This window comes from Rhincodon typus, chromosome 20, assembly GCF_021869965.1.
Source record: "Rhincodon typus isolate 14 chromosome 20, sRhiTyp1.1, whole genome shotgun sequence".
Lineage (NCBI taxonomy): Eukaryota > Metazoa > Chordata > Chondrichthyes > Orectolobiformes > Rhincodontidae > Rhincodon > Rhincodon typus.
In genome coordinates, this window is record NC_063351.1 from 16630286 (window position 1) to 16651323 (window position 21038).

General features: G+C 40.6%; 1 protein-coding gene across 2 annotated transcripts in view; it reads right to left on the bottom strand.

Annotated features, from left to right (window-relative positions):
• blnk (B cell linker) overlaps nucleotides 1–17354 on the bottom strand; it is a 186626-nt gene extending 169272 nt beyond the window's left edge. The window contains exons 1-2 of one of the 2 annotated variants that reach the window (XM_048608674.1): nucleotides 17125–17354; nucleotides 16639–16701 (exon numbers count right to left, since the gene is read on the bottom strand). In XM_048608674.1, coding sequence (XP_048464631.1) covers nucleotides 16639–16701; nucleotides 17125–17199 — 138 coding nt within the window. In that variant the 5' untranslated portion in view covers nucleotides 17200–17354. The remainder of the gene's footprint in view (nucleotides 1–16638; nucleotides 16702–17124) is intronic. The other variant, XM_048608673.1, reaches the window with a different exon arrangement.
• Between the last annotated feature and the right edge of the window lie 3684 nt (nucleotides 17355–21038).

Genomic DNA, 21038 nt, shown 5'->3' on the forward strand with positions numbered 1-21038 from the left:
GTCAAATGTGTATATTTGTCAACTCAGTAAACGTGCAAAAGTTGACTAAAAGTCTCATGAAATGTTCCAGTTTAAAACAGAGTCATGAATAGAAGACTTTAAAATCTTGCTTCATGGTGGAAGACAGGCAGAATGAAAATGAGAATTGAATGGCTTTTTTTTCAGCTTTAATATCACCTGTCAATGTTAAACTCAGGTAGAGACTTCAGTATTACATACTGATCAGGATCCTATCACTCCTAGTCAATTGCGAAGTCAATGAAAATAAAAATGAGGAGCAGTATAAAACGGGTCGTGGAATTGCTTTGGAACATTTTACATGGTTGCACAAAGGCCTGATTTATCTCGAGTGCTCATGTAATTCAATTTGGAATTCTTTCATTTTAGAAGAAGAAAGAACTTGAATTTATATAGCTTCTGTCCTAATGTCAGAATACCGTAACGCTCTTCAGAGCTGGCAGAGTACATTTAAGCACTTTTTAAAATCACATTCATAGAATGTGGGTGTTGCTGATTTATTTCCCAACCCCGTTGACCTTGAGCAGGTGATGATGAGCTGCCTTCTCAAAATGGCTACAGTTCATCTAGTGTGGATGCAAGCTAGTACTGTTGGGAAGGAATTTCCAAGATATTGAACCAACGATGATAAAGTAACAGTGATCTATTTCTAAGTCAGAATGATGTGTGATTTGGTGAATAATTTGGTTTTTGTGGTGTTCTCATGTGCCAGCATCCCTTGTCCTTCTAGTTTGGAAGGTGCTTTAATAGACGCCCTGGTGAGTTATTGCAGTGTGTCTCGAATGTGGTACACCGTGCAGCCACTGTGTACCAGTGGCAGAGGGAGTAAATGGGTAAAGTAGGCATTGGGCTCCCTATCAACCAGACCATTTTGTCCTAGGTTGTGTTGAGCTACTTGAGTGTTGTTCAAGCTACAACTATCTAGGTAAGTAGAATGTATTCCATCACACTTCTGATTTGTGCCTTACTGAAGATAGAAAGACACAAGTCAATCAGGAAATGATTCAGTGTTCTAACCTCTCATCTATTCTTGTAGCTACAGTATTTGGACAATGGTGATCCCAGAATGTTCCTGGTATGGGATCCAACAGTAATAATGTTACTGAATGTCAACAGGAGGTAGTGAGACTCCCTCTTGTGAATTTCCAGTGTTTCTACCTTAGCGGCTCTATGCCAATTTTGATGTTTCCTTTAGTTACGTATGTGTAGAGAATGCCTTATTATTTTTTCTGATTTCTTATGACTTTATTTCACAGTCTGTCCTTGCCCTGCTAATTTTTTTTTTTGACTTCTTTCTAAACCTTTTGTCTTCTTTTCCTTTGTTGGCTATGCACTTAATTTATACTATTTTCTATGGTTCAAACTTTTGCCTTATATCTTTAAGCATCAACGATGTGTTACAAATGGCTGCTTTGTTGCTATGTTTTGGTGGAATAACATTCTCTTTGTTTCCACTGATGTAAAATGTTCTCATGGAAAATATTCTCATGTAAAATGTTACTTTTGTAAAATGTTTCTCGCTGCTTTTTTATTTTGATGTCAATAACATTTTTCCAGTTTACTTTAACTTATTCCATTCTCATTCCCTTAAACCAGCTCTGTCCCGCCTTCGTACTTTGTCTATCTTAACCTTAAAAATAAAAATGGAAATAAATGTATGGTTCTATTGCCTAGATATCCCCCATACACTGATCTAGTTTATTTCCAATTATGAGATTGCTCACTTTTGGTTTCACATACAACGTAATAAAGAAGTAGCTCATATCCTTTTGTCATTGTCAAAGCCAGCGCTTGTGGCCCATCTGTAACTGCCATTGAACAGAATGGCCTACTAGGCCGTAGGGTAGTTAAGATTCAGCCCTATTGCTGTGGATCTGGAGTCATGTACAGTAACGTATACAACAAGGGTTTAATTCATCTTTCACAGTTGCTCCTTTTCCTTCCTTTTATTAGCACTTTTATGCTTCATTTTAAAACTACACGTTCCTTATCTATTTATGCAGACAACAGAGCCCTGGGCGAGGAGGTTGCTGAAGCGCTCTGCCCAGTGTTGTATGATGGCTTCTTTATCTTTGATAAGAATCACTCTGTCCTCGGCCAGCAGTGGAGTGGGGTCTTGGGCGTTTAATCCGTGAGTGGTCTTACCAGCATAGAAAAAACCCTGCATAGCATCATTGCCTGCTATTCGTTGGGCCTCCAGTGGTTCCTCCACCCACCATCTGTTCTTTATGTCACAGGTTTGTTGTTGGGCCTCAGCCTTCAGTTGCTTGCAGGCCTGCTTTTTCTGATTGTAGTTGTTGTTTTACACTCAAATGTCACGTTCTTCCAGCTTAATAGTTCTTGGATCTCCTGATCATTCTCATTACCCTACCATTCTGAGGGAGAAAGCAGTAGTCAGCTAGATGAAAGACTTAAGGGATTTGAAATACATGTCGAAGTGCCTATGGATAAGATTGGTATTCTAGGACTTCTCTTTTGTTTTCCCTGATCCCAATTACAATGCACAAACTGGCTACTATGGCAGTAGTCACAGTGTAAGACAAGAACTTGTATTAAGTTGATGCAATGTTTTGCTGTGGGGAAACCCTGAAGTTTCATTTTTAGCTACAGGCAATTTGAAAAACTGTTTTCAATCATAAATTATCAGAAATAGCACTTAATTGAAAATGGGGAAATAGCACAAAGTTAATCTTGATTCAGAAAGGCTCAAATTTGGAGCTGCAGATTTTATTTGGTATGATTCAACATACAGGGGAGATGGTGGCTCAGGGGTTAGCTCTGCTGCCTCACAGGGACCCAGATTCGATTCCAGCCTCAGGTGACTGCGTAGAATTTGCACTTTCTCATGTCTGCATGGGTTTCCACTGGGTGCTCTGGTTTCCTCCCACAAGTACAAAGATGAGCAGGTTAGGTGGCTGGCAGCGCTAAATTGTCCAGGTATTCAGCGACGTGCAGGCTATGTGGGTTAGTCATGGTAAATGTAGGGTGGAGGGCTGCACTTTGGAGGGTTGGTACAGACCTGAAGGGCTGAATGGCTTCTATCAGCAGTGTAGGGATTCTATGCTATTATACACGAAAGTTTTGAGTTTAGCCTGGCTGAGAAAGCATAACTTTATATCAGATCTCAGTGGACAGTAACTCAAATGATATTTACTCAAGTTTTACCCGAATCAACCAAGTGTATTTGGTTAGAATTAGACTAAAACAAAATTGCGGGTTCTGATGAAACGTTAGCTCTGCTTTCTTCCTCACTGATGCTGCCAGACCTGCTCAGTTTCACCAGCAATTTCTGTTTCCATTTGGTTAGAATTGGGGCTTGATTGCTAACAAAAGTAAGTGAATGTTTCAAGATATCGCTATCAGTCAAAATATTTTCGATTTTATGAATTAAATCAACTGATGCAGTTTTCAGCTAAGACAGTTATGCAATCAGCAAACATCACATAAGAAAAACCCAATGTACGAAAAGACGTTCAATGAACTACTATTGAGAACTTAATATAACACAGCATTGTGAGCCTCAAAACTCTTCCAATAATGAAACAGTTAGTTTAAAGCAGGACCTTAGGCGTCTTGTGGCACAGTGGTAGTGAGTAGAAGGCCTGGTTTCAAGTCCCATCCACCCTGGAGTGTCAAGTCATGACTGAACAGTTTAATCAAAATAACATCAAAATTTGACAACATCGAACTTTGGGTTGGGAAGTGGTAAGCAGCATTGGTGTGACATAAAAAAAGTTAGGAAAAAACCCATTTCTGATACAAAAAGGCCAACCAACTAACTGATCTTCAACAGTGTCACATTGCCCCTATCATCGTGACTCATTATTGGCTAGAATCTTAAAAAAAAACTTAGCCATATGAACAAATACAGGGATGCAACAGCTGAGTACTCTACCATGAGCTACTGACACCCCTTTCCCACTCCAGCCCTATCCATTCCCCAAAACCTCTTTACAATTTACAAAATTCAAATCACAAGTGCAACAGATTACTCATGATTTATCTGGACAAGTGCTGTCACAATATCACTGAAGAAGCTCAACACCATTCAGAATACAGCAGCCTTTGTTCTTCCATCTACAGCTTCTCAGAATAACTAGAGATAAGCAATAAGTGTGAATGTGTCAGAATGTCACATCTTCAAAAAGATTTGAAAAGAAATTAAGATTGGATTGGTAGCCAATCATAGAAAAATGAAGTTATGGGGATACAGGCTACCAGTGTACTATTACTGTGACAAATCGATCACTTCATATTGCATCTGGGAAGTGAAGTGCAAGTGAATTGAGCCAGTCATGGTAAGGTAAGAGGTTGCGTTAGAGGACAATTTGATAAGAGATTTAAAAAAAAATAACGGTACAACCTAGAATTCACACTGGAAATGCAATTAGAGAGGTGTTGTATGGAGGTCTGATAGAGAATGGAAAATTTCCAAATATTTGAAAGCAAATGTACACATTGAATTTGGAGATCCAAGTACAGGTGCACAGAAAATAAAATTAAAACAAATTTAATGCCTATGTTGGCCTGGAAACCTGGCTAACTGAGGCAACTCGATATGAAGTTTGAAATCATGACAAAGTAACAGTTGGTCAGAGTGAAAGTGTAACATTAGGCAGGAGAAGACAAGTGGAATAATACCTAGCATCCACAAAGTCACAGAGAGGGCATTTCTAAAAAGGTCTTGACTGAGGCAGGGGAGGCCTGAACAGTTCTTATGCAGTCCAGAAGAATAACCTGTTCCTTCTGTCCCCACGAGGAAGATAAGAAACAAATGTTGAAAGACTTCACTGTTCGTACATTTGTCACCCAGACTCGCCTTCCTGTTGGACTGAGAAGCCACACGCTTTGCTCAGGTTATAATAGAAGTACATCCCCAGTGATGCCTTATCAACATTAAAGAGGTATAGCTCCAGTTCCCATTAGATAGCCTTCTCAAAGTCCCTGAAACACAGGTTAAAAGTGAAGCATGGGGGATATTAGCAGGTCAGTTCTCCAGGCAATTACTGCTGTCTGTCCAACCTTTACAATGGTTCCACACGTTACCCTGGGAAGGACCGGAATGCAAATATGTTGATCATGCTACTCCGAGTTAAACTTAGTTCTCAAAGGGTTAAATGTTCAACCTGTCAGGGCTGCAGATACACATTAGAATGAAAGCAGGTTGGTTTTATTTCACAACTTGAAACTGACCTGAAAGGAGACAAAAATGAAAAGAGTGTCCCTCACGTAGGAGAGCATAGCATGGTTTGTCATTACAAGAAGTGATGTGGAAGACATTTACAATCATTAGCCGCTTTTATTTTTGTTCATTCTGCTTCAAAATAAATGAGCATTTCGATTTGACATCAACCTCGGCTTTGACAAAGGCATCTTCAGCTCTGCTCAAGGAGACACTAGAAAAGCTCAAGCACATAGACTGATGTGCGAAAACCACAACGTTCTCACTGAACCCATGAGGCTGTCCAGCATAGGCAACTCCTTTGTAACAGCTGATAATTGTTAGGTGTTTTTGTCTTTAAAATGGTTCAGTTGACTTTGCTGTTTGTTAGCTAAAAATGGAAGATTGGGATACTTAGGTCACTTCTCCCATAGAAATATCTAGGCAGTTTTTAAACAGTGGATCCTGAGTAAAACATTGTTAGCTCTAAAGCACAGCAGCAAGCTGAGTGATGGATACGCAGGATGATGAGAGGCATTTCAAAATGTGGTGTTGACAGTTGCTCAGTTGAGGATTCCATCCAGTGAACAATTCATCCACAAAATATCTGGCCACTCAAGAAGTAATCCAGCATTTTGTTGTTGACTTTTGAACTCTGCTAGCCCTTGAAGACAAGGTTTTAAATAACAAGTCAAAGACGCAGCAGGGGCAGCATGATGATTCAGCGGTTAGCACTGCTGCCTCACAGCGCCAGGAACCCGGGTTCGATTCCGCCCTCGGGCGACTGTTTGTGTGGAGTTTGCACATTCTCCCCGTGTCCGTGTGGGTTTCCTCCGGGTGCTCTAGTTCCCTCCCACGGTCCAAAAATGAGCAGGTTAGGTGGACTGACCTTGCTAAATTGCCCATAGTGTCCATGGATGTGCAGGCTAGGTGGATTAGCCATGGGAAATGCAGCATTACAGGGTAGGATATGGCAGTGGGTCAGGATGGGACACTGTTTGGAGGGTCAGTGTGGGCTGAATGGCCTGATTCTGCACTGTGGGGAAGTTATGAATTTTGGGTAACAGGAGGCTACAAGCAGGGATGAGTCCATGCTTTTATATTAGCTGAAAGACCCACTGGAGTAAGTTAGTGATCATGTGTATTACTGTAATATCTGTGGACTGAAACCATACTAATTGTAACCACATTTTACAGTGAATGAAGAAAGCAGCAGATCAAACCAAGTGTTCCTGTGTCTACTATTAGAGTGCTATTAGATAGGGCTGCCTTCAGAAAGATTGAAGGAGCAACAAAAGCAAGTGATAGGAATGATCCAGTCTAGAACAGAAGGGAGTAACATTGCTATATTCCTGACATCTTCTCCTGTGCTATTCAATATAAAGGCAGTGAGAGTCATCTTCAAGAATTATTGAACCTGAGGAGATATCTGTGCGGCAGATCTACAATTTGTAATTGCATACTATGAGCAGAAATGTTAGCAAAATATGATCAATTAAATTTCATGAACCAGGAAAGTTTAAAACTCCTAATAAATACCATTTTCATAGAAGAGATCATAGAATCCCTACAGTGTGGAAACAGCCCCTTTGACCCAACAAGTCCACGCCTACCCTTGGAGAATCCCACCCAGATCCATCCCCCTATAACCCACCTAAGCTACACATTCCTGAACACCACGGGCAATTTAGCATGGCCAATCCACCTAGCCATGGCCAATCTTTGGACAGTGGGAAGAAACCAGAGCACCCAGAGGAAACCCACGCAGACACAGGGAGAATGTGCAAACTCCACACAGACAGTCGCCTGAGGGTGGGATTGAACCTGGGTCCCTGACGCTGTGAGGTAGCAGTGCTAACCACTGAGCCACCGTGCTGCCCCAAATTTATTGAAGCAATTGCCAAAAGCCCAGTTTTGACATAGTTTGAGGGCTGTGGAATAGTTTAGCAAAAAGTTAAGACGAGTGAAGTAAACCCCAATATGCGACATTTTTCATTAAAATGAACAAAGACAGGAAGTGAAGCCACTTCATGTCTCCAATCTGCACTTTTTCATTCCAATACTTCCTAACGGAGGTAGTAGCACACTTGACAAATCCTTATAATTCAGCATAATTATTCTCGAAGCCATTTCACACACTTGATGAATCTTCAACTTGCGGCATTTTATCATTTGTTTTTGTTCTTATGCTTCCGTCACAACGTAATTAGACATTGTTCAGTTGGATGTTAAACTTTACACAACGGAGCAACTTCAAGTTCTTCTAATTTTAAAATGATGTTAAGGGAAAGTAGTTACTGGGCAATGGGGAACGAGCAGATGAGTGGAACTAATTGGATAGTTCTGCCAGAGAGCTGGCACAGGCACAAAGGCCCAAATTGCCTGCTTGGTGCAGCACCATACAATGAGACTACTGTCAGAATTATTTCAGATTATAAAGCTGATATTGATAGAGAAATGGCCAGAAAATGGTAACAAAGCACTGGGGTTCAGAGCTTTTGATGAGCATATGTATGAAGAGCAGAAATTTTGGGGGAGGCAGGGCAGAGCTTTGTTTGCAAGAACAGAGTATGTATGTTGACTGAATTAAGGAGGAGCTGAAGATTTGCTTTCCCTATTAACAGCTTGGAATGCAGAAATTAAGTCAGCAGTGTGTTTGTGACAGGCCTCATGCTGTACTAGTCACACATTTGCACGTAACAAACACTCCTTCATTGGGAAGCTCATCAAATTCAGTCCAACCTTCAAGATTAAGTCGGTGATGGGCAGGAAACTTGTGCTCCCTGTTTCCTGGCAGCTTAAAGACGGTGTGAATCAGGCAAGGTTGTTCAGTTGTTTGACCTCAGGTGAGGCTTTGTCTCAGCAGCACAGGCAAAGGCAAATGGGGTTGGAGATGATGGTGTCCGTGTCTTCAAATGATGCAATGGTCGGGTAGTCAAAAGGGAGGGGTTTGTGCTCAGGTCCTGAAGCAGCAGCTCAGCAAGGCACTGGTAGGTTTGGGGCAGGTATCTGAAAGAAGCCAGGCTCTGGTCTACAGGGTGAGGCCTATCCCTGCAGTGGATTCATCCTGTGTGTCTAAGGGAGGTAATGAACTAAACATGGCAGGTCAACAGGCAAGGAAGGAGCATAGAATTTGAAGCAAGGCACAACCAACATTAGGATCACAATATTTTCATCTGTCAATGTGGCTGCTAAGGTATTTTGTTATCAACCTATTCAGACATGTTATCGCACACCTCTGGAACAGGGGGACTTGAACCCAGGTCTTCTGGCTTTGAGATCGGGACATTACCACTACCTCTTGGACTTGGCTGCTAAGAAAGTACTACTTTGATGGAGTTCAGGTGCTGCTCATAGACATTTACTTTCAAAATGATCAGAAGTCTCAAGGATGCCATTGTGGAATGGGTGGAGTTCTGGCTATGGTCCATGGAAAGGTCTTGCATTCTCATTGGTCCACTGCATCTACTCATGGCATGAAAGCCTTATCAATAGAGGTGCTCATATCATCACCTGGCATCCCCTCCCAGTTCACATTGCAAATGCACAATGAGTCTCACACACTCAATCTTTCTGCAACCTCGGGTGATGTAGGAAAGGTTTCACGAGAGTAGGATCTTGGTTACACAATAACATAAGCCACAATGCCTACGATCAATGACAGGCAGTTTGGAAGGAAACACCCATGGCTGTATTCAGTGGCAAAGTACATTGGGTGGTCAGCCGCTCAGCACATTTTCAGAACATACACTTGTTGGAGATGACAAAGGCTTTCCTGGGAGACAGTCACTGACTTGAGTGCACTCCTACAACAAGACTTGCAGTCCCATGACATTAGAGGATAGCCCATGCCAGTCACCATCCAGGGAACCATGGTCCTAAACTTTTACTCACACAGCTTATTCCAGTGCCCCAGAGAGGCACGTGTGGCATTACCCAGGTTACAACACAGATGTGTTTGGGACATAACCAAAACCCTGTTCAGAAGGGCCAATAAATTCATCAAATTCACAACAGATGCTGATAGCCAGGCCACTGGGGCAGAGCAATTCCCAGACATGCAGGGCGTATTTAACTGCACCCACACAGCCATTTGAGTTGCCTGGGAACAGCCAGCTGCATTTGTAACTCGGAAACGGTTTCCCCCTCACTTTAATTTCAAGTTGTCTATGACTCCAGGGAAACAATGTGCTCATTTCTCAGGGACCTCTCATGATTCATACATCTTAGAGATACTCATAAGTACCACAGATACTGGAGGTCCCTTACCAAATGCAGGATTGATTCCTGGTTGATAAGGGCTCTCTCTTCAGGTTGTGGATAATGATAAGAGTGTGTCATCAGGGGAGGAGTGTTACCACACAGTACACTGCTTCTCAAGGTCAATCACAGAGATTGTATAAAACATGGCCCCTGGGTCCAGCGGAGCTTTACAACATGCAACACAGATGGCGTCCAGAACTGTCATGTTTGTTGTGCCTTGCATAATGTGGCATTGCAAAGGGAAGAAGAATTATGGAGGAGCAGTTAACCTCTTCAGAAGATGATGACAAAAGCTTCTAACCAGAGCTATCTCACTACACATGTTCCCTACCCACTAGGTTGCCAAAGAACATAGAACAGTACAGTACAGCACAGCACAGACCCTTCGGCCCACAATGAAACAAAGGATGGAACTGTTTCAATATGGGATTAAAAAAGAGATTATGCCTCTTGGGCTACCAGCTTTGCACTGACACTCTAATCACTGATACTACCATGAGCTATCTCTCAGTTCCTTGCTCATAACGCTAAGGCCATGATTGGTCATCGATAAGTGTGACATTCTGGTTGTCGAGTCATTTGTGGGGATGTCATCACATACACTGCACGCAGGTATATTGTGTAACATTGGGATTAAGTCACACCACATCTAATAAATGCTGACCTCTAACACACTGCACATCAATGCTTACACAGCTGAGATGTTCTTCAGTCTCTTTCATTCAGCAAAGACTGCCAAATAGGAAACATAACAGTGAAATATACCTTCCAAATGAAGTCATCCCAACAAATGAACACCATGCACTTGAGTCAACTCTACAAAACATATTTGAAACGTTATGTACGTGTGTGGTCTGTAACAGTATCTCAGTACCCATGGCACTATTCTGCCCTCAACACTACTTAATGTTTCTTACTGTGCCTTGTTGCAATCCCAACATCAGCAGCACGTAAGGAGACAGGCTGCTGACAGTGATCCCCCAACACTTATGGTTACATATGGGACATGTTCCCACCATGCGCACTTAAAATTCACACTGAGATTGCGTGCATTGTGCTCCCAACGTGGAAGTGAAAGTGGCACCCAATTGCCATCCCATCTTTGGGAGCCACTGTCTTTGTATTAAATTCTGCCCATTATGTTAAACCTATATAGAACTTTGGTTAGAGCAAAGTTAAAGTACTGTGCGCCATTTTGGTCTCTTATCTTGCAAAACAAAAAATGTTCAGGTGCTCCAGAAGCTGCAAAAATGACTGTTCCAAAATTGAGAGGTTACACATATCAGGAAAAACTAAGTCAGTTGGCGATCCTTTCTCCAGTAAAAGCAAGCTAGTAGGATGACCCTTGGTGTTTTATGAAGCTTTTTGAAAGTTGAACAGTAGCAAATATTTGCATGTGTCAGGAAGTCCAAAACTAGGGGTGATAAATACAATAGTCATTAGTACAGCCAATGAAATACTCAGGAGAAACCTCTTTACCCAGAGAGTGGTTTAAATGAGGAACTAGCTGTCACATGGAATAGTTAAGGCTAATAGAATTGATATATTTAATAGGAAGCAAGATAATAATGAGGAGAAAGGTACAACAAGGTATTCCAAGGTTAGGTAAAGTCGGGTAGGAGGAAGGTTGTCATCGAGCAAAACATGTCCTCATGGTCTAGTTAGTCAATAAGAGAGAGGCAGAAGTAGACCATTCAGACCATCAACTCTGTTCTACCATTAAATGAGTCCATGGCTGATCTGATAATCATGAACTTCATTTTTCTGTCTTTTCACCATAACCTTGATTCTTTTACCAACTACAAGTTTGTCTTAGCCTTGAATATACCTAACAACCCAACCTCTAGAGCATGCTACAGTAAAGAATTCTGTAAATTCACTCAGTGAGAAGAAATTCCTCCTCATCTCTGTCTTAAATGGGTGACCCCTTACTCTGAGGGTATGTCCTTTGGTTTTAGACTCCCCGACAAGGGTAACCAACCTCACCGCATCGACTCTGTTGAACCCCCTATGAATCTTGTTTACTTCAATAAGGTCACCAGTCAGTCATTCTCCTAAATTCAAATGAATGGGATCAATGACCTATTTCTATGCTGTAAACTCTATGGAATTCCATATGCTCTCTGGTCACACCACTGGCATGATATCAGTGGAATCCAAGGTGAAATGGATGATCAAAGCTTTTTTTTGCATTTTTTAATCCAGGAGTTCTGCTGAAAAATACTTGCAGGATTTCCATGCAATGGAACTTATCCACAAGTGACACTGGTGTGTTCTGGGGATTTTACTCTGATTCTTAGTTGAACTACAAGGGTGAAAATAAGCATTTCTTCACAAATGTTCAAATTTCTAAGTCTACATTATTGGGGAAAACACTGGGTTAGGTCTTGAACTGGTTTCCCAGGCATAAAACTGGCAACACTGGTGCTGTTGATTGATTGCCCTATTATGGAAATTGTTGGAATTTTACTCCCATGATGTACAATGTCTGGTCAGAAAGTTAAAAATCTAACAGCAAAATTCTACAGGGGCTGCAAATATGCAAATATGCAAATAACAGTGACTGCAGCAATCCTAATGAACCTGTCAATATATGCCGCCACTGCACCCTCCTGAACTGGCCTGCAACTTTAGGAGATTGCATACGCATAATTTGAGTCTCTAAGTAAAAGAATCTTGACAAAACTGTAACCTGTCGAATGAGATATAACTGTTTTAATGGTGAACTAATCTGATCATTGCTGAACAGGCTTCACTGTCACTGAAAAATTAACTTCATATTTGTGGAAAGTCATATTTCCCCATTATGATAAAAACAATGACAATTTCAATTTAGTATATTTTTTCAAAAGTTTGGTTCTGCTATTTCAGCTTCAACCTCAATCCCATATGGATGTCTCAATTATTTATTTCACCCTGTTAACTATTAACTAGAATCAAAATATATTCCTGGTTTTCTATCTGTGCATGTACATCAATGACCTTGTCTGTTGATCCTTCTTGATAAAGTCATCGTTGTTGCATGCCTAGAGATCCAAATGGCTTGACAGTAGATTCAAATGGTAGTCGTGAAATGGGAAATCCACACCATAGAGAGAGAGAGATAGATCTTTGTGGGTAATTTTCTTAGAGGCTCGTGGAGAAAACTGCTCTTTTCCCCTGACCCTAATTTATCTCTGGCTATTAATCCTGTTCAAGCAGGTTTAACGTTCCAGCATTTTCTGTTTCATTGATTTTGAAAATCTGTTCCTAAGTCCTTAACTTATGTGAAAATAATGCAGCATATAAGCAATGCAGTTTCCTAAAAAAGATTCATTTAATTGATTTCCCTTTTTATTGCGAACCGTTAACTGAGTGACAATTCTGGATTGCCGGTCTGCATTCACATGCCCCACAAATTTGAGGTCAATTCAAGACTCTGTTTCCCTTGTCCTGAGTCATACTAAATCTATTCCCTCATATCCACTGTCCTCACTGATCAGCATTGACTTCTGGTGAAGCAATGCACAATTAAAAAATTCTTGTCCTTGGGTTTTAAAATTGCCTCATGGCCTCTTCACTCCCCATCTCTGTATTGTTGTCTCACCCCACAACCCTCTGAGACAACTGTGCACCTGCATTTCTGGTGTCTTGAGCCTCCCTGATTGTAATCACACTGTTAGTCGTCAGCAACCAGGATCCTAACATCTGAAATGTCTTCCCTAAATATCTCCCCTTCTCTTTCCTCCTTTAAGATTCTACTTAAGACCCAGCTATTTGATCAAGACTTTGTTTATCAGCCCCATTATCTCCTTAAATGGTGCAGCGTTAAATTTTATTGTATTACTCTCCTGTGAAGCATCTTTGGATGTTCAATTACATTAGGGATTCAATATAAGTACAAGTTGTTGTTGAGTGGTGTATTTTAAGTTGTAGCACTGTGATTTCTAAAAAAAAAGGTGTCTTAGCCAATGCTATATTGTAGTATATCAAGCGCAATACTGTGACATGCGATACTTTGAACAATGCATGACACATTGACCTCTGGTTTAGTCCCGGTGCCAAGCTCGAATGAGGGAAAGAATAAAGGATAAAGGAAATAAATCAATGGTTGAAGAGGGGATTGAGGTTCCTGGATCATTGGGAATTCTTCTGGGGCAGTAAAGATTCTGAAGAAGGGTCTAGGCCCGAAACGTCAGCTTTCCTGCTCGGTCTGCTGTGTCCATCCAGCTGTACACCTTGTTATCCCTGTTCACAAAGGATGGGTTTCACCAGTACTGGAAAGAGACCAATATCTTAGCAGGCAGATTTGCTCATTCTATTAAGGGAGACTGTAAACTATTAAAAGGGATTTGGGGGATCCTAAGTAATGGCAGAGTAAATAGAAAGATAGAGGAGGATGGTTTTGAATCTGAAAAGAACAAGTTAATTAGAAAAGACAGACAAGAGCAAGTCAGAGAATGAAATAATTTTGAACAATTAAACTGCATTTATTTCAATGCAATGGGTAAGGCTGATGAACTCATGGCATTTTTGGGATTGGGACATCATAGTTATTATAGAAACCTGGCTGAGGGATGGACAGGAGCGGTAGCTCAATGTTCCAGATTTCAGATGCTATAGTAAGGATAAAAAGAGAGATAAAACAGGAGGGGATGTGGCATTTTTGATTAAGGAAAACATTACTGCTGTAACTAGAGAAGATATTTCTGAAAAATCATCCAGTGAAAATGTACGGGTTGAAGTTAGAAATAAGAAGGAACGATCACCTTGTTGTGATTCTATTATAGATCCCCGACAGTCAGAGGGAAATTGAAGAACAAATATGTAGAGAGATCTCAGATATACGTAAGAATAATAAGGTTGTAATAGTTGATGATTTTATATTTTCCAAACATTGCCTGGGACCACCATAGTGTCAAAGGTTTGGATGGTGAAGAACTTGTTAAATATGTTCAAGAAAATTTTCTTTATCAATATGTAAATGTTTCTATTGGAAAAGGAGCAAAACTTGATCTTCTCTTGGGAAATAAGGCAGGGAAGTGACTGAAGTGATAGCAGAGGAACACTTTTTGTCTAGTGATCATAATTCTATTTGTTTTAAAATAGTTATGGAAAAGGATAAGCCTTCCATAAAAAAGTTTAAAAAAGTTTTTAAATTGGAGTAAGGCAAATGTTAAATTGTAGGAGACAAGAACTTTCAAAATTCATTGGAGTAGATTGTTCACAGGTAAAGAGATGTCTGATGAGTGGGAGGCTTTCAGAAGTGTGATAGCGAGAGTTCATAGTCATTATGTTCCTGTGAGAGTAAAAAGGTACAGCTGGTAGGATTAGAGAACAATGGATGAATAAAGATATTGTGGTTCTAGTCAAGAGTAAAGAAGAATCATATTACATATAGACAACTGGCTCCAAATTAACCTATTGAACAGTATAAAGAGTGTAGGGGCATTTTTAAGACGGAGATCAGGAAGGCAAAGAGAGGATATGAGATAGCCTTGGCAAATAAAATTAAGGATAATCCAAATATTCTACATAATACATTGTGAGTAAGACAGCAATTCGAGAGAGAGAGTATGGAGTTGAACTTCGGAGATGAGAGAGATATTATAGGAATATTTTGCAACAGGTTTTACTGTTGAGAAAGAAATGGAGACTAGAGAACACAGGGAAATAAATATTGATGTTTTGAAAACAGTTCACATTACAGAAGAGGAAGTGCGAGAGGTCTTAGCAAATATAAAGGTGGATAAATCTCTGGGACTTGATCTAGGGGAACCCAAGACATTGTGGAAGTTAGGGAGGAAACCATGAGTCCCCTTGCAGAAATATTTGGTTTGTCCATAAATTCGGGTAAGGTGCCAGAAGACTGACAAGTGGCTAATGTTGTGCCTTTGTTTAAGAAGGGATGCAAGGAGAAGCCTGGGAACTATAGACCAGTAAGTCTGACTTTGGTAGTGGGTAGGTTGTTTGAGGTGATTCTGAAAGATAGGATTTAAATGCATTTGGAAAGGCAAGGAATGATTTGGATAGTCAGTATGGTTTTGTGTGAGGGAAATCATGTCTTCACAAACTTGCTTGAGTTTTTTGAGGAAGTAACTAAGAAGACTGATGACGGCAGATCGGTAGACATTGTTTACTTGTTTAGTAGAGCTTTTGACAAGGTTCTGCGTGGTATTTCTTTAAATGATTTGAATGAGAATATATAGAAGGCATGTTTAGTCAGTTTGTGGATGACACTAAATTTGGCAGTACAGTGGACAATGAAGATGCGTTACCTAAGATTACAAAGAGATCTTGATCAATTGGGTCAATGAGCTGAGGAGTGGCAGATGGAGTTTAATTTGCATAAATGGGAGGTATTGCATTTTGGTAAAACAAACAAGGGCAGGACTTATAAAATTAAAAGTAGGGTCTTAGGTAGTGTTGTAGAAGAGAAAGATCTAGAGCTCAGGTATATAATTTTTTGAAAGTTGGCGTCACATATAGACAGGGTGCTTAAGGAGGTGTTTAGCATGCTTGCCTTCATTGCTCAGACCTTTGAGTATAGGAGTTGGGTTGTCATGTGAGGTTGTACAGGACATTGGCGAGACTTCTTCTGGAGTACTGTGTCCAGTTCTGTCACCCAGTTATACGAAGGATATCATTAAACTGGAGTGGGTTCAAAAGAGATTTACCAAGATGTTCCCAGGAATAGAGGTTTGAGTTATAAGAAAAGGCTGGATATTTTTCACTGGAGCGTAGGATGTTGAGGGATGACCTTATAGAGGTTTATAAAATCATGAGGGGTATAGATTAGGTAAATGGCAGGTGTCTTTTCCCTAGAGCGGGGGATTTCAAGATGAGGGGCCATATTTTTAAGATCAGAGGAACAAGATTTTAAAAAAAAGGCATTCAGGGCATTTTTTTTTAAAAAAAGTGGCTCATGTGTGGAATGAACTTCCAGAGGAAATGGTGGATGTGGGTACAGTTACAACATTTAAAAGACATTCAGATAAGAACATGAATAAGAAATGTTTGGAGGGATATGGGCCAAGCGCAGGCAGGTGGAACTAGTTTAGTTTGAGATTATGGTCAGCATGGGCTGATTGGACCAAATGGTCCATTTCCATGTTGTATGCCTCTATGAAGAGACATGTAAGTTTAAAACTCCAAGGACAAATAAAGATGACATTTCAACTTTATGAAGGACAGTATACTTTTATCATTAAACTTACCAAAAGCATTGTCCCAGAAATGTTGTGCCTTTCCACCACACTGGCAGGTTCACTTAAATTATTCTGTGCATAAGTGAGAAACAAGGAAGCATTTAGCCTCAAATGTTAGCTTGTCCAAAGGTTAGAAAACAAGTCACAATTGATTTAAGCCCAAGTGATATATTTGTTGCATAATTAACAATGTACTTTAGGTTAATAATTGGAATAAGTATGTCAACAAGAGGTCACATCTCATCCTCCAACGGCACTGCTTGTCCACAGTAATGTTTTTTTCCCCCCGAACAACTAAGTAACCTTGCAGTACTTCCTGGATTGCCTTAAATATTTACTGCAGTTTTTTTCTGTATATTCTCATTTATCTTGTCTCGTTTTTGTGAGCAATCGCTGTGTATTAACAATTCTTAAAGTGAAACGAAGGCGATGGTTTAACAGTTACTTAAGTCTGTATGAAATTTGTATTTAAACGGGAGGAAAGTTCCGTCTTACCAGTCGCAGGAATTCTGCTAGCTCCTGAGGTCTCCAACTTTCAAACTCTTCTCGAGTTGGTAACTTTGTGGCCATTGTACACCGCAGAGAACACTGCCTCGGCCTTTGATCTGATCGTTGTGTTTTTACTTCTGATAACTAATTTCTGCTCCACTCTCTCCCAGCACAAGGCGGAAGTTTTCAAGACTTGGAGTTCACAGTATGTAATGGGACTCCCCCCACGCCTATTTTACGCAATCGCATGTTAGTCTGACCGAAATGACGGACAGTTACAAAAGAAATTTGGAGATTATACCTGATGGACACCTGAAATTGCTCAGAAAAGTCGTCAGCTGCTAGAGTGTAACAAGCAGCTGTAGGGGGGTGTTCACCATTCCGCTTGTTATATTATTACATATAGAAATATTGAACATATTTTCTGACATGAAGTTTTTTGGTTTTATTTACATCACGCTTTTACGTTGATTTCAGTTTATAGTGCAAACAAAATGCACAAATATTTTGGAATTATATAAGTAAATGCAATTATTTGTATTTTGTGTTTTTTTTGAGGGGTGCATCTAGATGGAATTTATACGCCATCCCGAATCATCGTTAAAGAAGGTATTGGTGAACCTCAGCCTTAATCTGTTGTAGTCCCTGTGGTGTAGGGTCTCCCTCAATCCTGCTAGAGATTTAGGAAGGTGAACGCGCACTCAACCTGAATAAAACGAAATTGAGTAACGTCTCACCGCTCAGGTTTACTATAAAGTAGAAAGTACACTTTCCAAACCTGTCCGGTATTTACAGGGTCAGGTCAGGTGTGAGATGGAATATTTTTGCTTGGAACAGCAAAACTCAAGAAACTCAACACCATTCAAGACCAAGAAACCTTCTTGATTGGCAACCCATCCTCTGCCCTTAACATTTATTCCCTCCACCACTGGCACAGTGGCAGCTGTATGTACCATCTACAAGATACACTGAATCAACTCACCAAGGGTCCTTCGACAGCACTTTTCAAACCTACAAACTCTGCCATCAAAAAGGACATGGGTAGCAGATGCATGGGAACACCACCACATGGCAAATTCCTCTTGAATCCACACACCATTCCTGACTTTCCTGAACTCCCTTCCTAAAAGTATTCTGAGTGTGCCTACACCCAAGGCTTGCAGCAGTTCAAGAAGGCAGGTCACCACCACCTTCTCCAGGGCAATAATGGGTGGGCCTTAGTGTTGGCTTACCCAGTAATATCAACATCCCATTAATGAACAAAAAGAAACATTTATCTTTGTGCAAACAATTCCATTTGCCAATGCCTGAGCAGCTAATACAGCACTGCATAGTGACCTCAGTATCACGAGCGGGTGCGTTCTCTACATCTGAAGATCATGAATGGATGCTATCATGAGCTCACTGATGTACACGGGTTAATGTAATCTAATGTAGTAAGCCAGGTGGCTGGCAGTATCTTTGTTATTCACTGCTAAAATATCAAATATTGTGACGTGGCAGTGCCGGTGTTGGACTAGGGTGGACAAGGTCAGAAGTCACATGGGATCAGGTTATAGTCCAACAGGTTTATTTGAAATCACAAGCTTTCATAGCGCTGCTCCTTCATCAGGTGAAGCAGAGGGAAACACACAGGCACAGAATACATAGGCGGAGAGATAATGGCAAAATAATCCCAGGTAGTTAAGAGTATTTAACAGATTAGTACTGGGGTAAGTAGTAGTGGGGTGTTGACAGGCTGAATAACAAGTCTTTGCAAGTGATCTAAAATGTTAACAGCTGAATAGCAAGTGAAGGAATGACCTATGAACCGATTGATTGACGCAGAGAGATAATTACATCATCAAGTGAGAATGTCTTAATAGGTTACTCAAAACAGTTCACAGTCCATTAGACTGGAGTTAAAGGATCAGTTTTAGTCATGAGGACAGGAACAGTCATTGAAAGAGGTGGCTCCATTTCAAATCAAATGCTTTTTTTCAGGGGTCTTCTTGACAGTTTTATTTTGCATGATACTGTTGATATTTGATTTTTTTTTGGTTTTCAGCAGCTCCTCTTTACTCTCACTTACACCTGACAAAGGGACAACGTTTTGAAAACTTGTGATTTCAAATAAACCTGTTGGACTATAACCTGGTGTTGTCTGACTTCTGACCTTGTCCACCCCAGTCCAACACTGGCACCTCCGCAGCATTTTTTGTTTTGCTGATGTACTACTGTAGTAACATTAGCTTCTGAATTTGTGTTAACATATGGGGTATTTGGGCTCACACAGAGGCAAAATGAAAAGAATTTGTCAATATCCACAATTATCCTGCCTGCTCCATTAAACATAAGGCTACAACTCACAAGGAAATCATTAACTCTCATGACATTATAGTAATTAATGATAACAGGACTAAGTTAGAAACATTGTTTTCTCAAATGAACACTGAAATATATTTTTATATAGAAATAGCCATCAATCTAAAGGTACTTCCCATGGACATGTGAGGTCACTGCTACGTGGTTATACATATGGCTCCAACACAGTCAATGCATTTTTCACAATTTGTATCGTATTGAGATGTTTTGAAATGTGGTCGCACAGTGATTTGATTTATTATTGTCACAAGCACTGATATACAGTGGAAAGTATTGTTTTGTATGCTAACCAGACAAATTATACCTTACACAAGTACACCAGAGTAAGAGAACAGAAAACAGAATATAATGTTACAGCTACAAAGAAGGTTCAGAGAAAGATCAACTTTAATACATGAGAACTCTAGTCATAAGTTTGATAACAGCAGTGAAGAAGCTATTCTTAAGTCTTTTAGTACGTGTTTTCAAACTTTTGTATCTTCTTCCCAATGGAAGAGGTTGGAAGAGTGTATAACCAGGGTGGGAGGGGTCTTTGCTTATGTTTGCTGCTTTCCCGAGGCAGCAAGGAGTGTAGATGGTGTCAGTAGAAGGAAGGCTTTTTTTTGTGATGGACTGGGCTGTGCTCACAACTCTGTGTAATTTCTTGTGGTTTTGGAAAGAGCAGTTGCCATACCATGCTGTGATGCATGCAGATAGGAAAACTTCTGTGGTGCATCTGTAAAAATTGGTAAGAGTCATTGTAGATGTGCTGCATTTCCTTAGCCTTCTGAGGAAGTAGAGTTGTTGGTGTGCTTTCTTGAGTATAGCATTGACATGTGTGGACCGGGATAGCCTTTTGGTGATATTTACTCCGAGGAACTTGAATCTCTCGACCACCACCTCAGCACCATTGAAATGGACAGGGGCATGTCAACCTGAAGTCAATGACCAGTTCTTTTGTTGAGGCAGAGATTGTTATATAAATTAGATATTATAATGTATAATAAATAAATAATAACTAATATTATAATATATGATATATATGGTATAATTAAATACCACTGTGGGTCAGTGGTTAGCACTGGTGCCTCACAGCGCCAGGGACCCAGATTCAATTCCAGCCTCAGGCAAGTGTCTGTGTGAAGATTGCACATTCTCCCCGTGTCTACGTGGGTTTCGTCCCACAGTCCGAAGACGTGTAGGTTAGGTGAATTGTCCATGCTAAATTACCCATTGTGTCCAGGGATGTGTGGTCCAGATGGATTAGCTATGGGAAATGCAGCCTTATAAGGATAGGGATGAGTCTGGTTGGGATGCTCTTTGGAGAGTGTGTATGGGGTTGTTGTGTTGAATGGCCTGTTTCCGCATTGGAGGGATTCAGTGAATTCTATAATAAAGCATAAATGCAAATCTTCATCTTTGCAGCCCATCACTCTCCTTTTTCATCTCCTACCCCTTTCTGCAGTCCCTTGTTCTCCTTTGTGGTCCCTCTCCCCCAAATACAGTCCCTCTTCACCCTTTTCAGGTCCTCTCTCCATTTTGTGACCTTCTCTCCCCTTTGCAGAAATGGTCTCCTT